The 19747-nt window shown below is 39.1% G+C and overlaps 1 protein-coding gene across 3 annotated transcripts; it reads left to right on the forward strand.

Moving 5' to 3' along the window:
- The first annotated feature begins 1057 nt into the window (after nucleotides 1–1057).
- On the forward strand, nucleotides 1058–19284 carry kcnk6 (potassium channel, subfamily K, member 6). 3 transcript variants are annotated; one of them, XR_009925156.1, is made up of 4 exons: nucleotides 1058–1440; nucleotides 9775–10167; nucleotides 17601–17961; nucleotides 18729–19284. XR_009925156.1 is itself a non-coding variant. In XM_062418671.1 (3 exons), exons 1-3 carry the CDS (start codon nucleotides 1125–1127, stop codon nucleotides 17849–17851), a joined length of 960 nt encoding a protein of 319 aa, XP_062274655.1. In that variant the 5' UTR covers nucleotides 1058–1124; the 3' UTR covers nucleotides 17852–19284. The 3 variants fall into 3 exon arrangements, 2 of the variants coding, with proteins under 2 accessions (XP_062274655.1, XP_062274656.1); XM_062418671.1 differs by having other exon boundaries at nucleotides 17601–19284; XM_062418672.1 differs by having other exon boundaries at nucleotides 9841–10167; nucleotides 17601–19284.
- Nucleotides 19285–19747: the final 463 nt, after the last annotated feature.

Raw genomic sequence — 19747 nt, forward strand, 5'->3', positions numbered from 1 at the left:
TTTGCTCACAAAATGTGGGCATGACCTGAATGAGGCCAACAGACACCACAACAGAGCAGAGGAGGGCCACATCTGAGGAATGGCTTAAGTAACATCTGGGTTAGAAAATATAAAGGTTAAAAACCTCAAACACTTTGGGTTAAATGCAGAAATTGCAGGTGAAACATATATCTCATCAACATACACCTATATATGCACTTTACAGACTTCCCAGATACATGTACACAAATCTGCAAATGTGTTACATTGAACCAAACAAAGACGACAGATTTCTAGAGCTGCAACTCTTACTTTCATTATCAATTCATCTGCAAATTGTTTTCTCGGTGAATCATTTAGTTGTTTAGTCTATTAAAAAAAATCTGAAAATGATGCAACCCCAAATGTTTTGTCCACAACACAAATATAAGCAGTTTATTGTCATGGAGGACTAAAGAAACCAGGAAATATTCACATTTATGAGGCTGGAATCAGAAAATGTGGGTGTTTTTCTTTTTTTTTTAAGTGACCCAGAACTACTCAAACATAACACAATAACGCATTTTATAGCTCAATGGAAATCCAGAATTGTGAAATATAAGCTAAATATAAATAAATTAACTTGAAAATACAACTTGTTGTTGTTGTTGTTGTTTGGTTTGGTTTTTTTCTTAATGGGTCTTAAAAGACTCCCCCTAACAATTTGGGAACACAATGAGTCTTAATTGTGCAGCAGCAAATTAGTTTTTAAAGTCTTAAATGACTCTGAAAGTGTCATATAAACAGTTTTATCAGACAGAAAACAGGATTTTCTATGTTCAAAGCTTGCTTAAACGTATGTTAGAGCCAAAGACAGACCCAAAAAGTATCGGTGTTAAAGTCCAAAGTGCAGTAATGAGGCGTAAGTGGAGTATTACAGTATGCATTCATTTCTCCAGGATCCAGGATGCACTTCTAGGACTCTGAGCTGAACACACCCTCTTATTGCCACTGTGGGAGGAGGATGCGGTGACAAGGAGGGGTTCACGTTCAATTAGGACAGCCCCCAAAAAAGTTCCCACATAGAGGAAAAGAAAGTTAACTCAAGCAGAGGGGACTCTCTGGGTAGCCGCTCCACTGATGTTTATCCAGGTGTAAAAGCAGTCATGCATTCTGCCAGCAAGTCGTGGCTGTTGCTTACAGGCTTCATACTATTTTATATCATCTACCTGCTGTTCGGAGCCTTGGTTTTCTCCAGCATCGAGCGGCCGGTGGAGGACAAGCTACGAAATGAAATGGAAGCTCTGAAGCAGGAGTTTCTGAACCAGAGCTGCGTCAACCCCGCGTCCCTCGAACGCTTTCTGGTCAAGGTACTGACGGCCAACAAGTACGGCGTGTCCGTCCTCAAAAACTCCTCCGTGTCTTCAAACTGGGACTTGGCATCCTCCATGTTCTTCGCAAACACTCTGGTCACTACTGTTGGTGAGTGCAAACAAAACTACACAAAGAGGGTTTAGTGAAAGTTGACGCGTGGTGCGATTTTTACGCAGGAAGCAGCGCTGGGTTGTTGTTTTTTTAAACCAAGAAAACTTAGAGTCCCAGGCAGATGTCACATCATTTTAAACATTCACCATGAGATATTCAAGCTTCAGGATATAAAACTTCTCCACAGTCTCCAGTGATGATACAGTGGTGTTGTTTTTGCCACGTGTCATGGTTGCACCTGAAACTTTAAACTTGAGTCATTTAAGGTCAAAACGCTATCCTTGGCGAGGATACTGAGAAATTACCAGATCATTTTATGTCTGCTGTCATGAAACATCCCCTATATTTCAGTCCCATATGAAAGACTGTTAATCAGAGGAGATGTCCAGTGGCTTCATGAGCTTCTTATTATGGAATCGTGAGACACAATTGTTAATGAGAGCAGGGGGAAGGTGATTATCATAAGTTTACTGACAGTTACCACAATACTGCAGTGGCTGAGTCAGTTATCTGTTATGAGACTTGGTTTGAACACTCATTGTATGTAGAAACCTGACCTGGACGTTACAGGAAGGAAAGGATGCTGTCTGGGGGAAAGCAGGGTTGTCATACATCAGAGAGGTTTAGGAAGGACCAGCTGGGTAGTTAAAAAGTCACACAAGTCACAACAAAGCCTGTAAAACTTGACTGTCCAGTAGAGGAAAGACTGCCTCTACCTTTTGAGTTGTAATGTTTATTTATTTTGTAAGGTTTACAGTACATACCATGTGATCTGCTGTCATGAATATTCTATTTAATTTCCAGTGGTTAGTACTCAAAGGATCTGAGTAAAAGTTAAGTAAAAGTATCAACACAGCAATGTAAAAATACTCATGTTACAGGTAACAGACCTGCATGAAAAGTCCTACTTAAGTGAAAGGCCCCTCCAAAGAGTCAGCAGATAAATTTGAGGGGAGGTGAGATGATTAATGGGAGAGGAAAGAAGAAAAAACAAGGTTCTAATACACAAATCAGTTTTCAGTTTTTTTGTCTTTTTCTTTAATCTTTAATTTTTGCTGAAATATTGGATCATTTGAACATTTATTGAAATTAAACCATGTGAGAAAGGTTGAAAAGGTTGGAAACCACTGGTTTCACCTTTAACAATGTGTTAAATGTCTACTGAAATGTAGAAAGTAGCATCACATGGAAAGTACAAGTGCCTCAAAACGAGTTGATGTACTTTCCAGTACTGTTGCAGGACCTTACAGATATTAATAATGTTCACTCGAGGTGATCGCTGTGTCACTAAAAGCATGTTTTGTTCAAACGCAGCTCAGGGTCAGTGGCATATTCATAAGACGTAGAGCTTGTTTTTACAAAGAATCATGTGTCTATTTTGGCAAAATGTGATTATTAATGTGACCACAAGAGTAAACATTTAAAGTTCATTGTTTTACTCATGTTGTTGTACAAATTGTTCCTTTTTAATTGTGGAAAAAAACATGCTGAGAAAATTTTCTGGGCATACACACTATCTTAAAGCAACATCTTGCATCCCAGTGTAACAACAGTATGTACAGTAAGCCACAGAGCAGTTCACAGTGGGGTGGATTCACGTTATGTATGCAGAATGTGTCAGCTGGTGTAGTTATTCAGTTGATGTTATCATAAACATAAGTGCAAATATGTCTACTTTTTTCATCTTAAATGTCAAAATGAAATGTCTATTTTCAGCAACCTTTGATGTGCTTCCTGTTTAAACAGGATGTTGAGGTAAAACATAGAGCGAGGCAGGGCCAGCCTATCAGTGCAGCGTGCTCGAACTGTTAACTGTAACTGTCTGTCAGGAAGGAAAAGAGACCGGATATTTTTAATTTCTCCTCTCATTTTGTTATTCTAAATTAAGTTACAGTAATTTCAGCTATAAAATCAACCTTGTTCTTGTGATTGGCAACATCAAAAACATCTTTTACTTCATTTAGTCAGTTTTGCCCAATATTAAAAACTTTCTGGGGAAAAATATGTATAAGACAAGCCAAGTACTTGGTAAAATGTCATCAGAATTCACTTAAAAAGAGTTCAGCTTTGAGCTTACTATGATCACTAAGTTATGATTACAGAAATTGTGTCCATGCATCCACAACTAGAAGGAAATAACATTGAAAATCTAAAACATGAAGCAAATTACTTTTAAGTTAAGAAGGAAGAGAGAAAAAACAAACAAACATGTGTACTGGATGTTGTATCAGACTTAAATTCTGTGTCATTTTAATGGTCAGCATCAGCATTGAGAAACTGGAAAGACATGTCTTGTATTTGTACATGAAGTTTGTGACTAGACATGGACTGACCCCAAAAGATTTTAAACAGATTTGACAGGAATTTAGGAAGTGTTGGGTACTGCCAGTATCAAAGCCACCAGGATTCAGCAGATATGTTGTAGCAAACAGAGAAGCTCCTGAGGTCTATTCAAGAAAGCACTTTCAACAAATTGTGAACTCTAAGTTGAATAAATATGAAAAGGGAAGCTCTGAGTTTTCAGTTCCAGAAAAGATGATCAGTCAGTTCAGTCATGTACGGAGCCCCCGAGGGGACATGGAGGTCAAGAAAAAAAATCTGTACTTATCTCGGGATCCCGACTTAGCTAACTCAGGATCCCAAGATAAGTACAGATTTTTTTCCCCTGCTCTCCGTGTCCCCTCAGGTGCTCCGTAGTGACGTCAATGTTCTTCCGGGTCAGTTTGGTATCATGGAAGACAAGAACAACAACTTTTTCAAATTAAACTCAAATATAAAGATATTAAATCAGTGTTTGACAGAAGGCCAAATCCTCCTCCATGGTTCCACGTTGCCTCTTGAAGCTAAGTTATCCCGATGGCTGCTGAACTGATCCGGAAGTACATTGACCTCGAAAAGTTATCTCGGGATCCGGACATAGGTAAGTCGGGATCCCGAGATAACTTTTTGTTATCTCGGGATCCCGACTTAGTTATCTCAGGATCCCGAGATAACTGGCCTCTTTTTTTTTTTTTTTTTTCACCTTGTTTTTTTTCTTTTGCCTCATGTCCCCTCAGGGGCTCCGTAGTCATGCGCATGCATGGCAAATGAAAAAAGCCATCATCAATGGAGCCCCAATTACCAAGAGTCACCATGGCAACAGGTAAATAAAAGACAGTCTCCATTTTTATTCAGTGGACATACAGATATTAATGTGGACAGAGCACATTTATCTTTAAAAAAAATAAAAAGAGCCTGAGTCAGGGGAGAAAAGTGTCAATAAGCTAACACAATACAGGTTTATTCAGTGTATTCACACGACTTACATTTCCTCAATAGATGATGAAGTGGAATCTGACTTTGAATCACACTGCAGCCTATATTACAGTTTAAATATATTTGTTCAGCTTTAATCTGACGGGGGACAAAAAAAAGAGGCAGCAACTGAAGATGAAAAATATAGTTAAAGATATTTTTTAAAAGATAGATCAAAGACTTAGAGACATGATTGTAAGCTCTCAGTCTGATCCAGCAATAATGTGTTTGGTCATTTGCATTTGAAAAGGCGTTGAAGGTAAAATACAGAAGATTTTAAAATGATAGACATATGTCTGTATGTTGGAGAAACAACAGGGTGATGCTGCAATGATGCTGCTCACTCTGTTAACATATAATCTCCAATTTTTCAGGAATTATGTTCCATCAGCGACCAGTCAGATAATTTTTCATTGATCCTACGCGTCTAAAGCTTCATATTGATTTAAAAATAATTTAAAACTGAGATTACACCTTATGTGCAATGGACATTTGAGTGCCGGAGCTGACAGCTGTGTTATGTGCAAAGAGTCAGAGTGTTATAAATAAACAATTCTTATTCTGAGCTGAGGGTGAATTCATGCTGTGTAACATTTGAATGTGAGACCAAAAAACGTTGTTCAAAAGAAACGACTGATAGCACATAAAAGCAGTAATGTTGGTTAAGATTCTGCTTGAGTAACAAACTAATCCAGAAAGGATTCAGACTCTGACAGTTAGTAAACATCCGCTGATAAACCTGCTTCGATACGCGCTTTGATACGGACTGAATAAATGATGAAATGTTACAGTGTGTCTGGCTCTGTAAGAGGAGACAGAGAGAAACTCAAGGTTTGTTGGAGAAAACAAGAGTCAGCTACCATGGTAACTAACCCAGAGTTTAAGGTTGTCTTTCTGAAACTGAAAACCCAGATTTTCCCCTCATCTCAGGTATAACAAGCTCAGAGTTTTCACTGATCCTAGTTTGTGGAATTACATCCCTGGAGGCTTTTATCTTGAGCTCTCCGTTCTATCGATGCAAAACTACCACAGAAACACACACAGTCGCATTCACAGGTGCACCGCTGCCAAACAGACACTCGCATGGGAACCGAGAAAATGCAAATCCATGCATGAAGCGAACAGAAGTGACCTTTGTGCTTAGGAAAAGTGTGTTTGCCCAACGTAAAGCGAGAATTTCTTTCACAGTGCTGCATTTGCTCCCTTACGTGACTCTTGTTTGAATATTTTGATATGTGGAATTGATGTATCACACTCCAGACAAACAGGAGACAAATAAGATTTGTTCTCAGGTTCTGAGTTCTCAGGTTGTAAATAAAGGTGAATCCAGATATAAGCACACAAAATGTTGGTGTTAATCCTTCATTGCTCAGAATATCTTGTGTGTGCACTACTACAGTAAATATGGTATGTCAGGGTGGAACCATAAAGTTTATCTGGAAAATCTAATTGATGAACGATGAACAGATAAGGAAGTAACTGTAATGTTTGTCTTTGTTCTGTTAAACTGTGGGTTTATTTACAAAGTGACTGCTCATGTTCCTCTCTTTTTGGACTAGTGATGTTACCCCAGATGTAAGTGATATCAGCGATGACTCCTGGGAACTCAAATGTGACAATAAGAGCAGATGTTACAGTGATTACAGTGTCCAAAATGATGCTATAAGACCCAGATTATCATTTTATGCATCCCAGAATTCTGTCTTTTTAGGAGCAGCTGGTCTTGTCTGTAATGTATCAGTCAGTATGATCATTGAGCTATTCGTACCTGTACAGCTGAGGTATTGATGTACTGCTTGAAATTCAGAATTGGTCCCAGTTTATTTTATCGAGGAGCTTCGCTGCTGTACGGTTATAAATACTTCCTTGTCATTCCACATTGAAACAGAACAGCAGCTGTAAACTGATGAGCTCCACTGGTTTGTGACTGGTGATATTGGCTTGGATTTAATGAGGAATGTTAATGGGTAATTGGTTTCTGCAGGTGTTTAAAGTTTAAATTCGACATATCGGCTTACTTTGAATTAGTTTTTCACACTTACTGGATGTGAAATGTTACACAGCGCCTCTCATTTCTTTGTGCTTCTCTTTACCATGAACTACTTCCTAACTCCCCACCTCTGAGAGCAGCAGCAATCAGCCCCCAAAAGTGTGCTGCATGCTAAACTGTATGAATACTTACCTTGCACATTTGTTTCTCTGTGTCTTCTTGTACAGAGGACTGAGAAACATGTTTAATGCATTTCCTTCCTCATGAAACATTTGATATGCCAATTTTTGCACCGGTCACATCCATGTTTTCTAGCTGGCTGTCTTCTTTTTCCTTTTCTCCATTGTGGTGCACTTGCATGATATAAAAACAAAATGGAGACCTGTTTCATAGTTTTTAGAAGTGGTCAAGACCTGCACAGGGATACTGTTAAAAAGCCGGCCTGCCTGATTCGTTCTGTGGGTCATTTTTAAAGACATATTAGGGATATTCTCTCTGCAGGGGTGAAGAGATTAGCAGAAAATCACATCATGGCGCCTGTCCAGAAACATCTTTTAATCACTGAACAAAGAAAACACATTGACTTTGTGTGTCTAATCTGTATCCAAATAGATCACATGTCTCTTAATTAGTCTCAAGATAGAAATCTTACTCAGTAAGTTTCAGTAAGGCTTAAATGGTGTTTAAATGTGTATATTTGCAATCAGCAGACAACAAAATGTACATTTTGGCTTGAATATATAAGCTGTTAATTAGTGAGAATTAAAAGTAACTGTAGCTAGTGAATGATGGCATGTTTGTAGCCTCTCACAACCATAAACATAACCCATCTTTCTTTAGAAATTAGTGAAACAAACTGGGAAATTGATTTAAAAGCAAACATCAAACCAGCGTCAGCACAGAGTATCATTGTGTGGTGTTCCTCTGGATAAACTTGTGTTGGATAGACTTCACAGTAACGTCATTGTGCATCGAGTTTCGCCATTATTCAGCTGAACTGGTGCTTTGACTTGAGCGCTCATACCGAACCCTGCAGTCTGTTAAACCCCTGGAAGAAGCTGTTTAAACTGTCATAAACGCTCTGCTGTTGGAAGGCATCACCATCCCATTCTCTCTGCAGTCAAAGCCACGTCAAGTCGGGACAGATATGAAGGCTGAGACATATTTCAGCTCTGTCTGTATGGTTTTTTTAAGTTGATCTCATTGCCTCAAGCCACCACAAAATAAAGTCGGGTGCTGTCTCACCAGACTCACATCTGGTGAGAGAAGCACAATCGAGGCTTTGAAACCATCTTGTCTTCTTGTAGTCAAACACTTTAATTGTTACGCAGCAGTCATGTGAATTCAGAGTAAACTAATAGTGTTGGTGTTTGCCTGTGCTCCTGTAATGATAGATAATAACCTGTAGGCTGACTTTGACAAAGAAAGCTCTGTACTGATCTCATGAAGTACTTATCTTCTCTTCTCAGGCTAGAATAACCAGGCAGCGCCATTTAAACACATCATCCAAATGTAGTTAATGATAACCAGTGCTTAAATTTTTATGGAGGAAGTAATGGTGTTAGGTCCTAAATCCTTTGCTTTGCTGCTCAGAAATTGATAAGTCACACTAATTTAGTCTAAAAATGAGTAATGTTTCTTTTCTTAATATAAAGTATATCCAGCACAGGATACATTGAGATTCAAACACTTTCAAAATATGTTTTACATGGTTATAATGCATACACATTCATGGAGAGCATTATTTTTTTTATCATCAGTTAATCTGGCACATTTTTTAAATAGATGAGAAAAATTTAGTCTGTAAAATGAATGTGAAATTTCAAATAAATGTTGAACACTGTTACCTAAAGATCAACTTGTCCCAAAAGACAGTCAATAACCCAAAGACATTTACTTAACTATCACTGAAAAGTAAATACTCCATCAAATAGTCTGGAACAAAAAAAACATCTGTATACTTAAAAAAAAAAAAAAAAAACCTAGGGGTGCAGCTACACTTTAAACTCACAAATAAAATAAACAGGGACTTCTTTAATCCTACTGGAAGCAGGTCATTTGCACATCAGATGACATTATATCATCTACTTCTGCAAACTGCTCTGCAGAGCTGTGCCTCCCTGCCTGGTCTTATCACCACATCTATGTGGCAGTAATGTGTTGGTAATGTTTATTTACTCCTCAGGTATATTGTCTATTGTGTTTTTCATACTGTGTTGGTACCACAAACTACTTTTCTTTTATGTGAGTGGAGAGTGAATTGAGATCTGGGCGAGATGGAAACACATTTTAGTTGTAGCAGTCTCAGTTCTGCCTGATTGTTGGCAGGTTTTGACAGATACTCAGTCAGTAGTTTGAGCTGTGAGTCCAGGTTTTATTGTCTTCCTCCCAGCTTTAACTTCCTGATATTACCCACAGCTGCTGCGTTTCTTTGTATTTGAACTGACTTGGCTGCAGTTCAACTTCATGCTGTAGCTGGAAGTTCAGCTCACGCATCCGAGAGTTGCTTTAGGCTTTAATGTGACTAAACTAAATATATAATGTGTAAATGTTTTGAAGATATTGTGCAGTCATTGTGATTTTGTGATTCAGATGAGAGAAGCTCTGGGTTGATAAAAATCTAGACACACTTATCTAAGTTGTCTTCAACTGTTACTTTGCATACATGCAGTAGCACCTTTTTAAAGGGCTGGTTCACCCAAATAACATTAAAAAAATACATATTTTCTTATTTACCTCTTGTGGTACTCGGCTGTAAGGATAGTTTTGGCTTCATTTTCCCAGATTGTGTGATATCTGACACTCAGATTTCTGCCCCATCCTTACACAATGAGGAAGTTTTATTTGTGGTGCTCACAGCATTAAAAAATGACATTGAAAAAAAAATTGATAAGGCCTCCAGAAGTGGTGTCCCTTTAGCATGCTCACAATAGATTTATAGTGGAACTTCAATTGACTTTTTTGACCACTGAGTTTTGCCCCCCCTCCCCATCTTTCTCCATTGTCTCCCCCCCTCCTTCTCCATCATGTCTATCTTGTATTTCCAGGTTATGGTCACACCACTCCTCTGTCTGATACGGGCAAAACTTTCTCCATCGTCTACTCCCTAATAGGAGTCCCTTTCACCATGCTGGTACTGACCGCCTGCGTCCAGAGGCTCATGTTCCCTCTGGTCTTTGCTCCCGTCGGCGTCCTGCAGCGTTCGGGCATGGAGCCTCGACCGGCCACCGCCTTACACTTCCTGTTGCTGCTGGTTCTGGTGGTGCTGTGCTTCTTTGTGGCGCCGGCAGCTGTTTTTAGCACAGTGGAAGTGTCTTGGTCGTTCTTGGATGGCATGTACTTCTGTTTCATCTCGCTGTGCACCATTGGACTGGGGGACTTTGTGCCGGGTACACAGCCTGGGCAGAAGTACAGGTCGCTGTACCAGGTCTCCGTCATGGGTGAGTACAGCTGTCATTTATTTCCCACGTACATGACAAATGCATCCAATCACAATCAAATCTAGTGCCCCAATCTACATCTCTTATCTCTTAAGTGACATGAAACTGAAACCATGAAACCAAATCATAAAGGTCATATTTGCCTTATTAAAGCAAATAGTAAATCTTACACACTGAATTACATTGAAACAGGCAGGAGACTAATATTAGTGCTTAAGTATCTTCATACTAGCTGAGCTCTATCTAGTATTGTGGTGTATTGTATGTACTTACTGTAGTAATATGCAATAATATGTGTAGGAAATATGTAAAGCGCAGCGCGCAACCATGACCTATATCTATATATATAACAGTGTATCATGCTGTATGTTCCCCACTGAGACGCCAGTAAACATGTTCAACTCCTGTATAACGTGTCCTCAATGTGCCTTTACCATATCAAACAATACTTCATGGCGGCAGCAGTAATGGAAAGCCTATGAGAAGCGACAATAGATTAATAAGATTGTCCGAGGATAATTACTGTCATCAGTCAAGTAGGTGCAAGCCGGAGCAGTGCTAACAGTGGCTAAGCTAACCGACGGCAGCCGGCACTGTGTGAAGAGGGACCTATGAACTGGTCCGACTCGGACCTGAGTGAGACTATTTCACTGTTTAAACAAAAAATGTCTCTTTACTTAGAAGATGAAGAAATAACAGATGCAGCTAAACAAGCAAGGAAAATATGTCGTGGCATTGGAGATGAAGGACTCAAAAGGCTAAATGCAAGTGGTGGGAAAGTGAGGAAGAGCACGACAGAAACCTGATCAACCTGATGGAATGAGCAGCTGAAGCAGGTATCGTTTCATTTCGCTTTCAACAGCGACAAATGCGCAATAAAACAGAAAAGCATTTCGTTCTTTGGCAATCTGTATACAGACGAAGGCATCAGACCAGATCCAGCTAAGATCAGGGACATACAAAAAATGCCAACACCCCAAAACAAAGACGATCTGCACAGATTCATGGGAATGATAACCTACCTACCACCCTACCAAAGTTCGCAGATAAGGCACACACATTGAGGGGGTTGCTAAAAAGTGATGTACCATGGATATGGGAAACTGATCATCAAAAGTGTTTGGAGGACCTGAAGTCAACAATTACAGAAAATTACTGTCTGAAATACTATGACCCAAACACACCCTTAACCCTTGAGGTAGACGCATCACAGAAAGGACTGGGCATAGCCTTGGTGCAGAACAACAGACCCATTGCTTTTGGCTCAAAAACACTAACTGACTGTCAATCCAGATACAGCAACATAGAGCGAAAAATGCTTGCCATTGTGTATGGTATGCAACGATACCACACCTACCTATATGGGACAAACCACTTGTCACTATATGTGCAAAACCACTGCATGCTGCACCACCACGGCTCCGGGGCATGCTGATAAAGACACAAGGCTACAACTACGAAGTCATGTACAGGCCGGGAACCGAAATGGTCCTGGCAGATACTCTCAGTTGGTTACCAAACCCTGAAAACCATGGCAACAGCGAGTTAGATGAGCGCATCGACGGAGTAGATGTGGAGATCAAGTTCCAGAGTTGCACACTGTCGCAATAATAAACTTCTCTTCTGATAAACAGACTCCATGACTGATGACATACTAAAACACCTACACGCAGGCCATCAGGGCATAGAGAAAACACGTCGCCTTGCAAAAGAAAGTGTCTATTGGACACACATGAACAATGACATTGAGAGAGTGTGTAGATCATGCAGTGTGTGTGGAGCACCAGGATGCAAACCCAAAAAGAACCTCTCATCCCACACAACATACCATCACAACCCTGGCAGTCTCTAGTTTCCGATCTGTTTGAGATTAATGGACGTCAGTTCTTACTGACTGTGGACAGATATTCCCAATGTCCAGTTTTGGATGAAATGCCCATGCCTGTGTCTAGCCATGCAGTCACACAAAAGATGTCAAACTGGGGAATCAAACATGTCACAAGCTCACCCCATTACCCAAAAAGCAACAGATTAATTGAGAGGCATGTGAGACACATTAAAGCAATTGTGAGGAAAACTCTGAAAACAGGTGGTGATATACAGGTAGCTTTACCGCAGGTCAGAGCGACCCCCATAGACAGTAAACTACCATCACCTGCCGAACTGATGTTTGGTAGACCAGTTACAACCCTGTTGCTGAGTCGATGGGACCCAGGCAAGGAGGAACATCGACTCCACCTACAACAGGGAACTACAGACATGAGAGAACATCATGATCGCAGCAGCCGCAGGCAACTACCTTCCTCTGTGCCTCTACCATATCAAACAATACTTCACTTATTTACTTATTTCCAAAAACTGTAGCAGAGTTTCTTGTGGTCATATGGGTGTCATTTCCTTTGCTTTATTTGTCTTTTGTCTCGTCACATTTGCAGGTCATGTGTAACTCGTTGAAAGGTCAAGCGTGACTTGTCTCCACAGTCACGCAGTCACGCTGCCGGGCTCACACACTTCCTCCTCTAAGGCTCGATCATACTGGCAGTGCATGTTTGATAAGAAGGTGTTGTCTCATCGTGGGCTGGCACACAACACAATGACGTTAATATCAGCACCTGTTTACTGAGTTTACGGAGCAGTCAGGACTAGCAAATTAGTTTTAAATGTATACCCTAATGCAGAAGAGTTAGTGCAAAGTCTTGAAATATATCATGGTCTTGTTGAAAAACACTTGAGTGTCAGGTTACCTTCTTCACAGTTAAGATTCAGCACATGCCTAACTTACAGTACGCTGTCAGGATGTCAGAAACTAAACTCCTATCCTAATCTTACGATCTTTGTTGGAGTTTAGTCATTAAAGTATCAGTCCTGCCCCCTTCCTCTCTGGTTGGTCAGATTTCATTCACATTTCAGGTCTGTGGCTTTAAAAAGCAACAACTATTTCTGTCACTCTTCACATGTAGAAACAAGTACAGCAATATGAATGTCTTTTGAGGAGAGACTGTCTGAAAGAGTGAGCTGTGGTCGATTATCACAGTTCGAACCCTCTCTGTGATGAACAGCATTCATGACGCTTTTTTTAATGAGGCCATACTGAAGCACTTTTACCTTCTGATGAAATTTTGAAAGCATGTTCTGGTTAGTTGTGGCTCTACACGAAAACAAATGATCATTTTCAGAATCAATAAATGTATTATTTAATTGATTGGTCTATAAAATGGTGACAAATGTTGATGACTGTTTCCAAAAGCTCAAGCTGACGTCTTCAAATGTTGTCTTTTGTCCTGACCTGCACTCTACTACCTAAACATATTCAGTTTACTGTCATAGAAGACTTATTTTTTAAAAAGAAAGAAGCTAGAATCTGAGTATTGAAAGTATAAAAAAATGACTAAAAACGATGAATCGATTATCAGAATACTTGACGATTCATCGGTCAGTTGTTTAATTGATGTTCTCTGCTCTAGTTTCAAGCATATGTAGGTCTTTAGTGTCAAACCCAAGACTATATTTTTACAAGACCAAAGCTACCATAAGTAAACTGTAAATTACCTGTAACTGGAAAAAAAAAAAGGTAAGCAATAAACTTCCCCATCTGTGGTTCAATAAGTAACATGACCTCTTCTGCATGAAAATACAAAAGGGCAAATATTATCATTGGTTAGCAAACAGTGGAAAGTTTGCATATAAATAAAGAGAAAATGATAATTTGTGAAAAGCTGATAACAATAATAATCTGCATTATTATCACAAATATGCTCCCACATAATGTCTAAAACATCCAAACCTCATTTAAAAGCGAGTTCTAACACCCACAGGGTCAAAACATTTGTGAATATGTACCACATAATTGTTATTTTTTCGCATTGATGACGAACCCCCCGTTCGCTTTCATTTGAACATAGCCAAGACCGCAGAGGGCTTTTAATTATATTCCTGAGTCATCAATGCGACATGACTTTAGAGTCTGGTGTCCTGAGGGTCACACAGAGCTGCGACATGCCTCCAGAATATCTGCGGAGGGGACAGACGCAAACCTTATCAACAGTTTCTCATCTCGCTGCTAGAGAAAGTTGAAAATGTGTTTTTTTTGTTGTTGTTGTTGTTGTCACATGAGGAAAAAAGTTATGATGTTATAGGAAGAATAATGGAAGGATTATGTTAGAAGAAGAACTGTATTTTTTAATATTTCGTGAGAGAATACTCTAGTGTGATTTATCATTTTTGTCTTTCTACTCTGATAGAAGAAGCTGACCTTTGCAGTCTTTGCATGCATTTCTCATTCTCACCTCCAATGCAAAAAGTAGCACCTCCTAACTGCTTCTCTTTTCTCGGTAGTAGAGTACAACGTCAGAGAGGCCGGTTCCTCCATTAAATGAAACTGTTCTCTGACCTTATCTGTTAGCATTGTGAAAATTGAAGTTCACTCTTCTGTGTCGCTCTTTGTAAATTAATCCACCTTTTGCAGAGAATTTTATTAAACAGAAAAGAAATAATTTCATTAGCATTAGTGGCTTTTGATAGAAACTTTTTTTTTTTTTTAAATAAGCTTTAAAAACCTGGAAAGAGTTGAGGCAACATGCAGCCTGACTGTAATATCATTTTCATACATTTGAATACTACTTATTCATAGATTAAAACGAGTTCTGTTTGTTTCTTCTTAGTGAACAAGGACTGTGCTATTTAAGGGTGTATTAGCTGTATTAGAAAGTGGTGTTGTCAGAATTTTGGCAATAACATCTCTTGAGTCATCTCTCATCTCTCTCACGCAGTGAATCATGCTGTTAATCCACTTCATTTCATCCACGCTGCAAAACTGCATCCAGGAAAGCAGAGAAATATCTGTATTAGCTTTGCACTTTTGTCAGCTTAGTGACTGCTCTAAAATGTAGAATAGTTGGGCATCGACGGAGCTGGCATTTGTGTTATATCTGTGTATTTGTTTTATAGTGTGTCTTTTGTAAAACTTTGAAATAAGATTCAGATTCAGAAACTTCATAGTCTGATGTGATAGAAAATCCTCTTAGACGTTCAAAACTCCTAAAAACAGAATAAAATATACCGTATAAATAACTTGGGCAGGTTATTACATGGTATTGGTGCATACAAGGTGGATATGTAAGGGTACACTGTTGATTCATTTCAAGCAACAGAAGTTATGCTTTCCACCCACACATCAACATATCAGGAGTGTGTGGACTGGACAGAAAGGGAAACCACACTGGTGCATTTCCAACTAATTTGTATAGTAATTATAATTGTGTTTCTTCCCTAAAAACCTATCACTGGGGGCCTGTAATTCTTTGTTCTTGTTGAAATGGAGACCTCGCTGTCACATGATGATGGTTACTTTCATAGCTGTGCTCTTGTTTTTCTGTTCCTCTGTGGGTGTTTTTCCTCTGTAATTGAATCAGGGTTGGAATGACCTTTTTGTCTCAAAGTGGCCTGGCTGTTTTTTTGTTGTTACTTTTTGTTTTTCTGTGGTCTCAGTCAGTCAGTCAGAGAGCACTGTAGTGAATATATGACAAACACTCACACATACATATTGAGATGAATGTGGTCTGCTGTATTCAGGAGTGCTGCATTTCACATTATTACTTAGACCTTTGCATCAATTTGAAAAATGTCACCGTAACATTTTCTGGGAATTTTTTTTAGCTTCTCTCTGCTTTAATACACTTACTTCCCCTTGATGTCCATTAGGGGGATTTTGTGGCCAGAGGGGACCCTGATGAACACTGCATAATAGAAGGCACTGTGTGTCATGTCCACAGCTAATCCCTAGTCCCAAGCAGTTCACATGAAGCAGCCAGCAGCAGGTTATTTCCTTGCCTTCCCCAGGCTGTATTATATAATAACCTTGTAGGTCGGGTCAAGTCAGATTAACCCAAACAGTGCCTTAGGTTCTGAGGAGGATAAATGACAGACTGAGAGAGGTGGACTGTTCTCACCGCTCGATGATGTGACATATAACTGTTTGCAGAGGTGTTTCCCCCCCAACTGAAGTTTCTTATGCTAAAAGTGATCATACCTAAAAAATAAAACATGTTGTAAATAACACACAACACTGCTCTAGTGGTAAATACGTGCTTGTTTAAGGCGTCACAGTCAGCAGTAGAAACAAAGATGAGTTCTATTCTCAGCTGCAAGACACTGATTAATACCATTATCTGTCAAGGTGCTGTCTTCTGAGAGAAATGTTAAAAATTTCACAAATGTCTAATTTACACATAACTAAAAACATATTTCTTATTATTTTCCTGTTTTAATGTAATGATATGATGTAATCCTGAATCTAAAATTATGCCATGGGTTCAGAGGGCCTACAGGTGTTAAAACATATTATTGATCACGTGAAATTCAAGTCAGAAAAACACCAATCTGCTGTTTCCAGGCCTTTTCACAACAGCACAGCGTTTCCAGTAACACTGAAGAGCAAATATTGATGGTCAATTGGAGTTTGAACCATCAAAGTCCTTTTTAACTCAGGGAGAGTTAACCAAGTGCTTCACAGGTGGAAACATAATATAATGCAGTGTATGTTTTACAAAAAAAAGTTGGCGGGTTCAAATTGATAAATTCAGTAATTTCATTAAAGCGGATATGAGGAGTTATCTTTAAGTCAGTTACAGGCGGGTTGCATTAAATGGCCTAGAAAACTCCTCAGTTTTGCTTCCTGAAACCGGTTCATTAGTAAAACCTCGTAGACCTGTCTGCATCACTTAGGCTACTGTACACGTCCCACAGTAGCTGTACAGTTATGGAGCCAAGGCCTCTGTAATCCTACACTGTTTACTGGAAACTATTGTCCAGGACCAGGACCTGAACTCTGTCTGCACTTTAGGGCCATACATGTGACAGAAGAAACCCCCACATGGTTTATCTTTAAGGCAAACAAAAGAATCCGAGCAGAAATAACAAATGGTGAGCTGGTTTTGTTTTTTTCACCTTTGACTCAAGGGCACTTTTTGTCCTCGTTTTAGGAAAAAGAGTTTGACTAAAGTTACTTTTTCTGTCCGTAATCCAGTATTTATGCCCGTGTGAACAGTTTTGTAGACTTGTTTATGTTCATGAAACACCAGAAAACAATTGTTGGAAAGATGGAGAGACAACATTGTTAATTTTGGATTGTATTCTTCTCCAAATGTACAAAAGACAGAAGGGGGAAAAAAGCATTTCCAGGCACTCAGGCGTTGTTAAAGCCCTGGGCCCTGCATCTTCTAAATCTTCTAAAAGCTGGTTTTATGAATTTTGGATGTGCCTCTGTGACCTTTTTTATTATTTCCAAGCCCTCTAATTAATGTAGTATTTTAAATTTCTCTTCACGTAATCTTTTTCTTTTGTAAAAGATAGATTCATACATCACTCATAAATGATGTTAAATATAATCACTGTTAAATAAATGACCTCTGCCTCCCTGCTCTCTCTCCTTCCAGCCTACCTGTTCCTGGGTCTGATGATGATGTACCTCCTGCTGCGCTCTTTCCACAAGATGGCCGACCTGCACGGCCTGACCACCTTCCTGCAGCTGCCGCGCTGCGAGGAGTCCGACCTGGACGAGGACAGGGAGCCCATTGTGGAGAACCAACAGGAAGAACAGACGCGCCCTTACCTGACGGAAAAAGCTGCCAGCAAGCCTCTGGAGCCGGGATCGCAGCCCTCGTATAACTCCATCAATAAAGGCTGAGGTGTGGGGGAGGCAGAAAGAGAGAGAGAGAGAGAGAGAGAGAGAGAGAGAAATGACGCTCTACCTCTGGCCCTCTCTTGGTCTTGAACCAGTGATAAAATACACAACCGGTGGGCTGAATCTGAATTCTTGTCTTTATTTTCCTTTGCTAGTTTCCTCATATAAAACATCCTTTTATAATAATGAGAAATTGACATGAGAGTTTTGAGATTCAGCCTTTGAGAGAGGGCTGCCAAACTATTTCAGAGTGGTTACTATACCACTCATAAAAGGAAACAATGATAACCTTACTACAGCAACCTGCCTGGGCCAAAAAACACAGCTACTCCTTTTCTCCTTAACACCGATGTAAACTGTGGTCGATGTCTTCCCAGCCTTTGGATATCACATGAAAGGGCTCTGACCAAAACCTTTTGATACATGGTTGTTTGTTTCAGATCACTTATGTCTTTTTTTTTTTCATGTATTTTTGTCATGCTGCTTTTTGTGTGTATTTGTGTGTGTCACAGGTTTGGGGGTGTTTAGTTCAGGTCCAAATAATAATAATATTAAAAACATGCCAAACACAATCTGTGGATGCACTTGCCATTTCACAAATAACTTTCACACTTTGGCTGCAGTTGTGTTTTAATTTATGGTGTTTTTTTATATTTCACACATGCACATCATGGCCAAAACACCATCAAACCATTTAGTTATATTTATAACCTTGGATAGCCGCTTTAATGTAACAAACTCACAAATTTGGGATAATCACAATTGCAGTAAAAATGAAGGGTGAATCTTTTAAAATTCCACTTTCTTATATAAAGGTGAGGATTTGAAACTGTGGAGGATGTTAACTTGAATTTTTTTCTTTTTTTTCTTATTTAATCAGACTGCGTGTATGAAGGCAGTAGCTTTCCTGTCCCTGGGTCAGCCTTGAAAAGACTCCCTCAGAACAATGGCTGTCCTCCTTTATGGTGCTGCCCCCTGGTGTTTACGTGTATATAATGCAACATGTTACAACACTTCCACAATAGTAATAAACAGGATTAAAGGGTTGGAATAGAGGGACTTAGAAAAAGAAAAAAAAGATTAAAAAGATAGTAAATACAAAGTATTTCATTGTGGTGATTGAGTGCATGATTTATTTAATTGGAAAACCAAACTTGTCATAGACAACCTGTTTTATTGTCTGTGTGATTTACATTGTCTGGATTTCTGTCCATTAAGAGACCATGATCACCTGAGATGCACTTTAATGTTCACATCAGTTCTTTTACCATCAGAGTTGTAGTTGAATGAGTATGTTATAAAATAAATACAAATATATCCTGATACTGTAAAATAATTTGTCTTTTGTGTGTGTGTGTGTGTGTGTCATATAGTGATATCAGTTAAACATGTATTTACATTGAACAATTATAAAATAAAAACTCTAGTGTGTTTTGTCCTTGTGTTTTATCATCTTTGTCTTATATAGTTTTCTAGTTCTTTGAAACACTAAATTTGTACAAGAGGGAAATTGAATCTGTCAATATGCAATGTCCTTTAAAGTAATGGTCAATTGTTTTCCTCAAGTGTCTGTGACCTGGGAGCTGAGTCAAAAATGTGAGCAATTTCCTGAAGAAATGAAGTGTGCTTTGACATGAATTTCAGCCTAGAAATTAAGCACCAAATGTGAGACTAGTTTCTTACTTATATTGTGTGATGTGACAAGTAGGTAAAGCTTCATACAAGGATCTATATGTCGCATCATACAGCAAAGAATTTGTCTAGTCCTTGTCTATTAAGAATCAGGTTGATGTACTAACTGAGATTGAAGCCCTTAAAAGGACAAATTCACAATTATTCAAAGCTGTCTTAAAACAAAATGAACATTGAAACCTTTTATTCTTACTGTAATCATTCCTC

This window comes from Scomber scombrus, chromosome 5 (genome assembly GCF_963691925.1).
Source record: "Scomber scombrus chromosome 5, fScoSco1.1, whole genome shotgun sequence".
Taxonomy (NCBI): domain Eukaryota; kingdom Metazoa; phylum Chordata; class Actinopteri; order Scombriformes; family Scombridae; genus Scomber; species Scomber scombrus.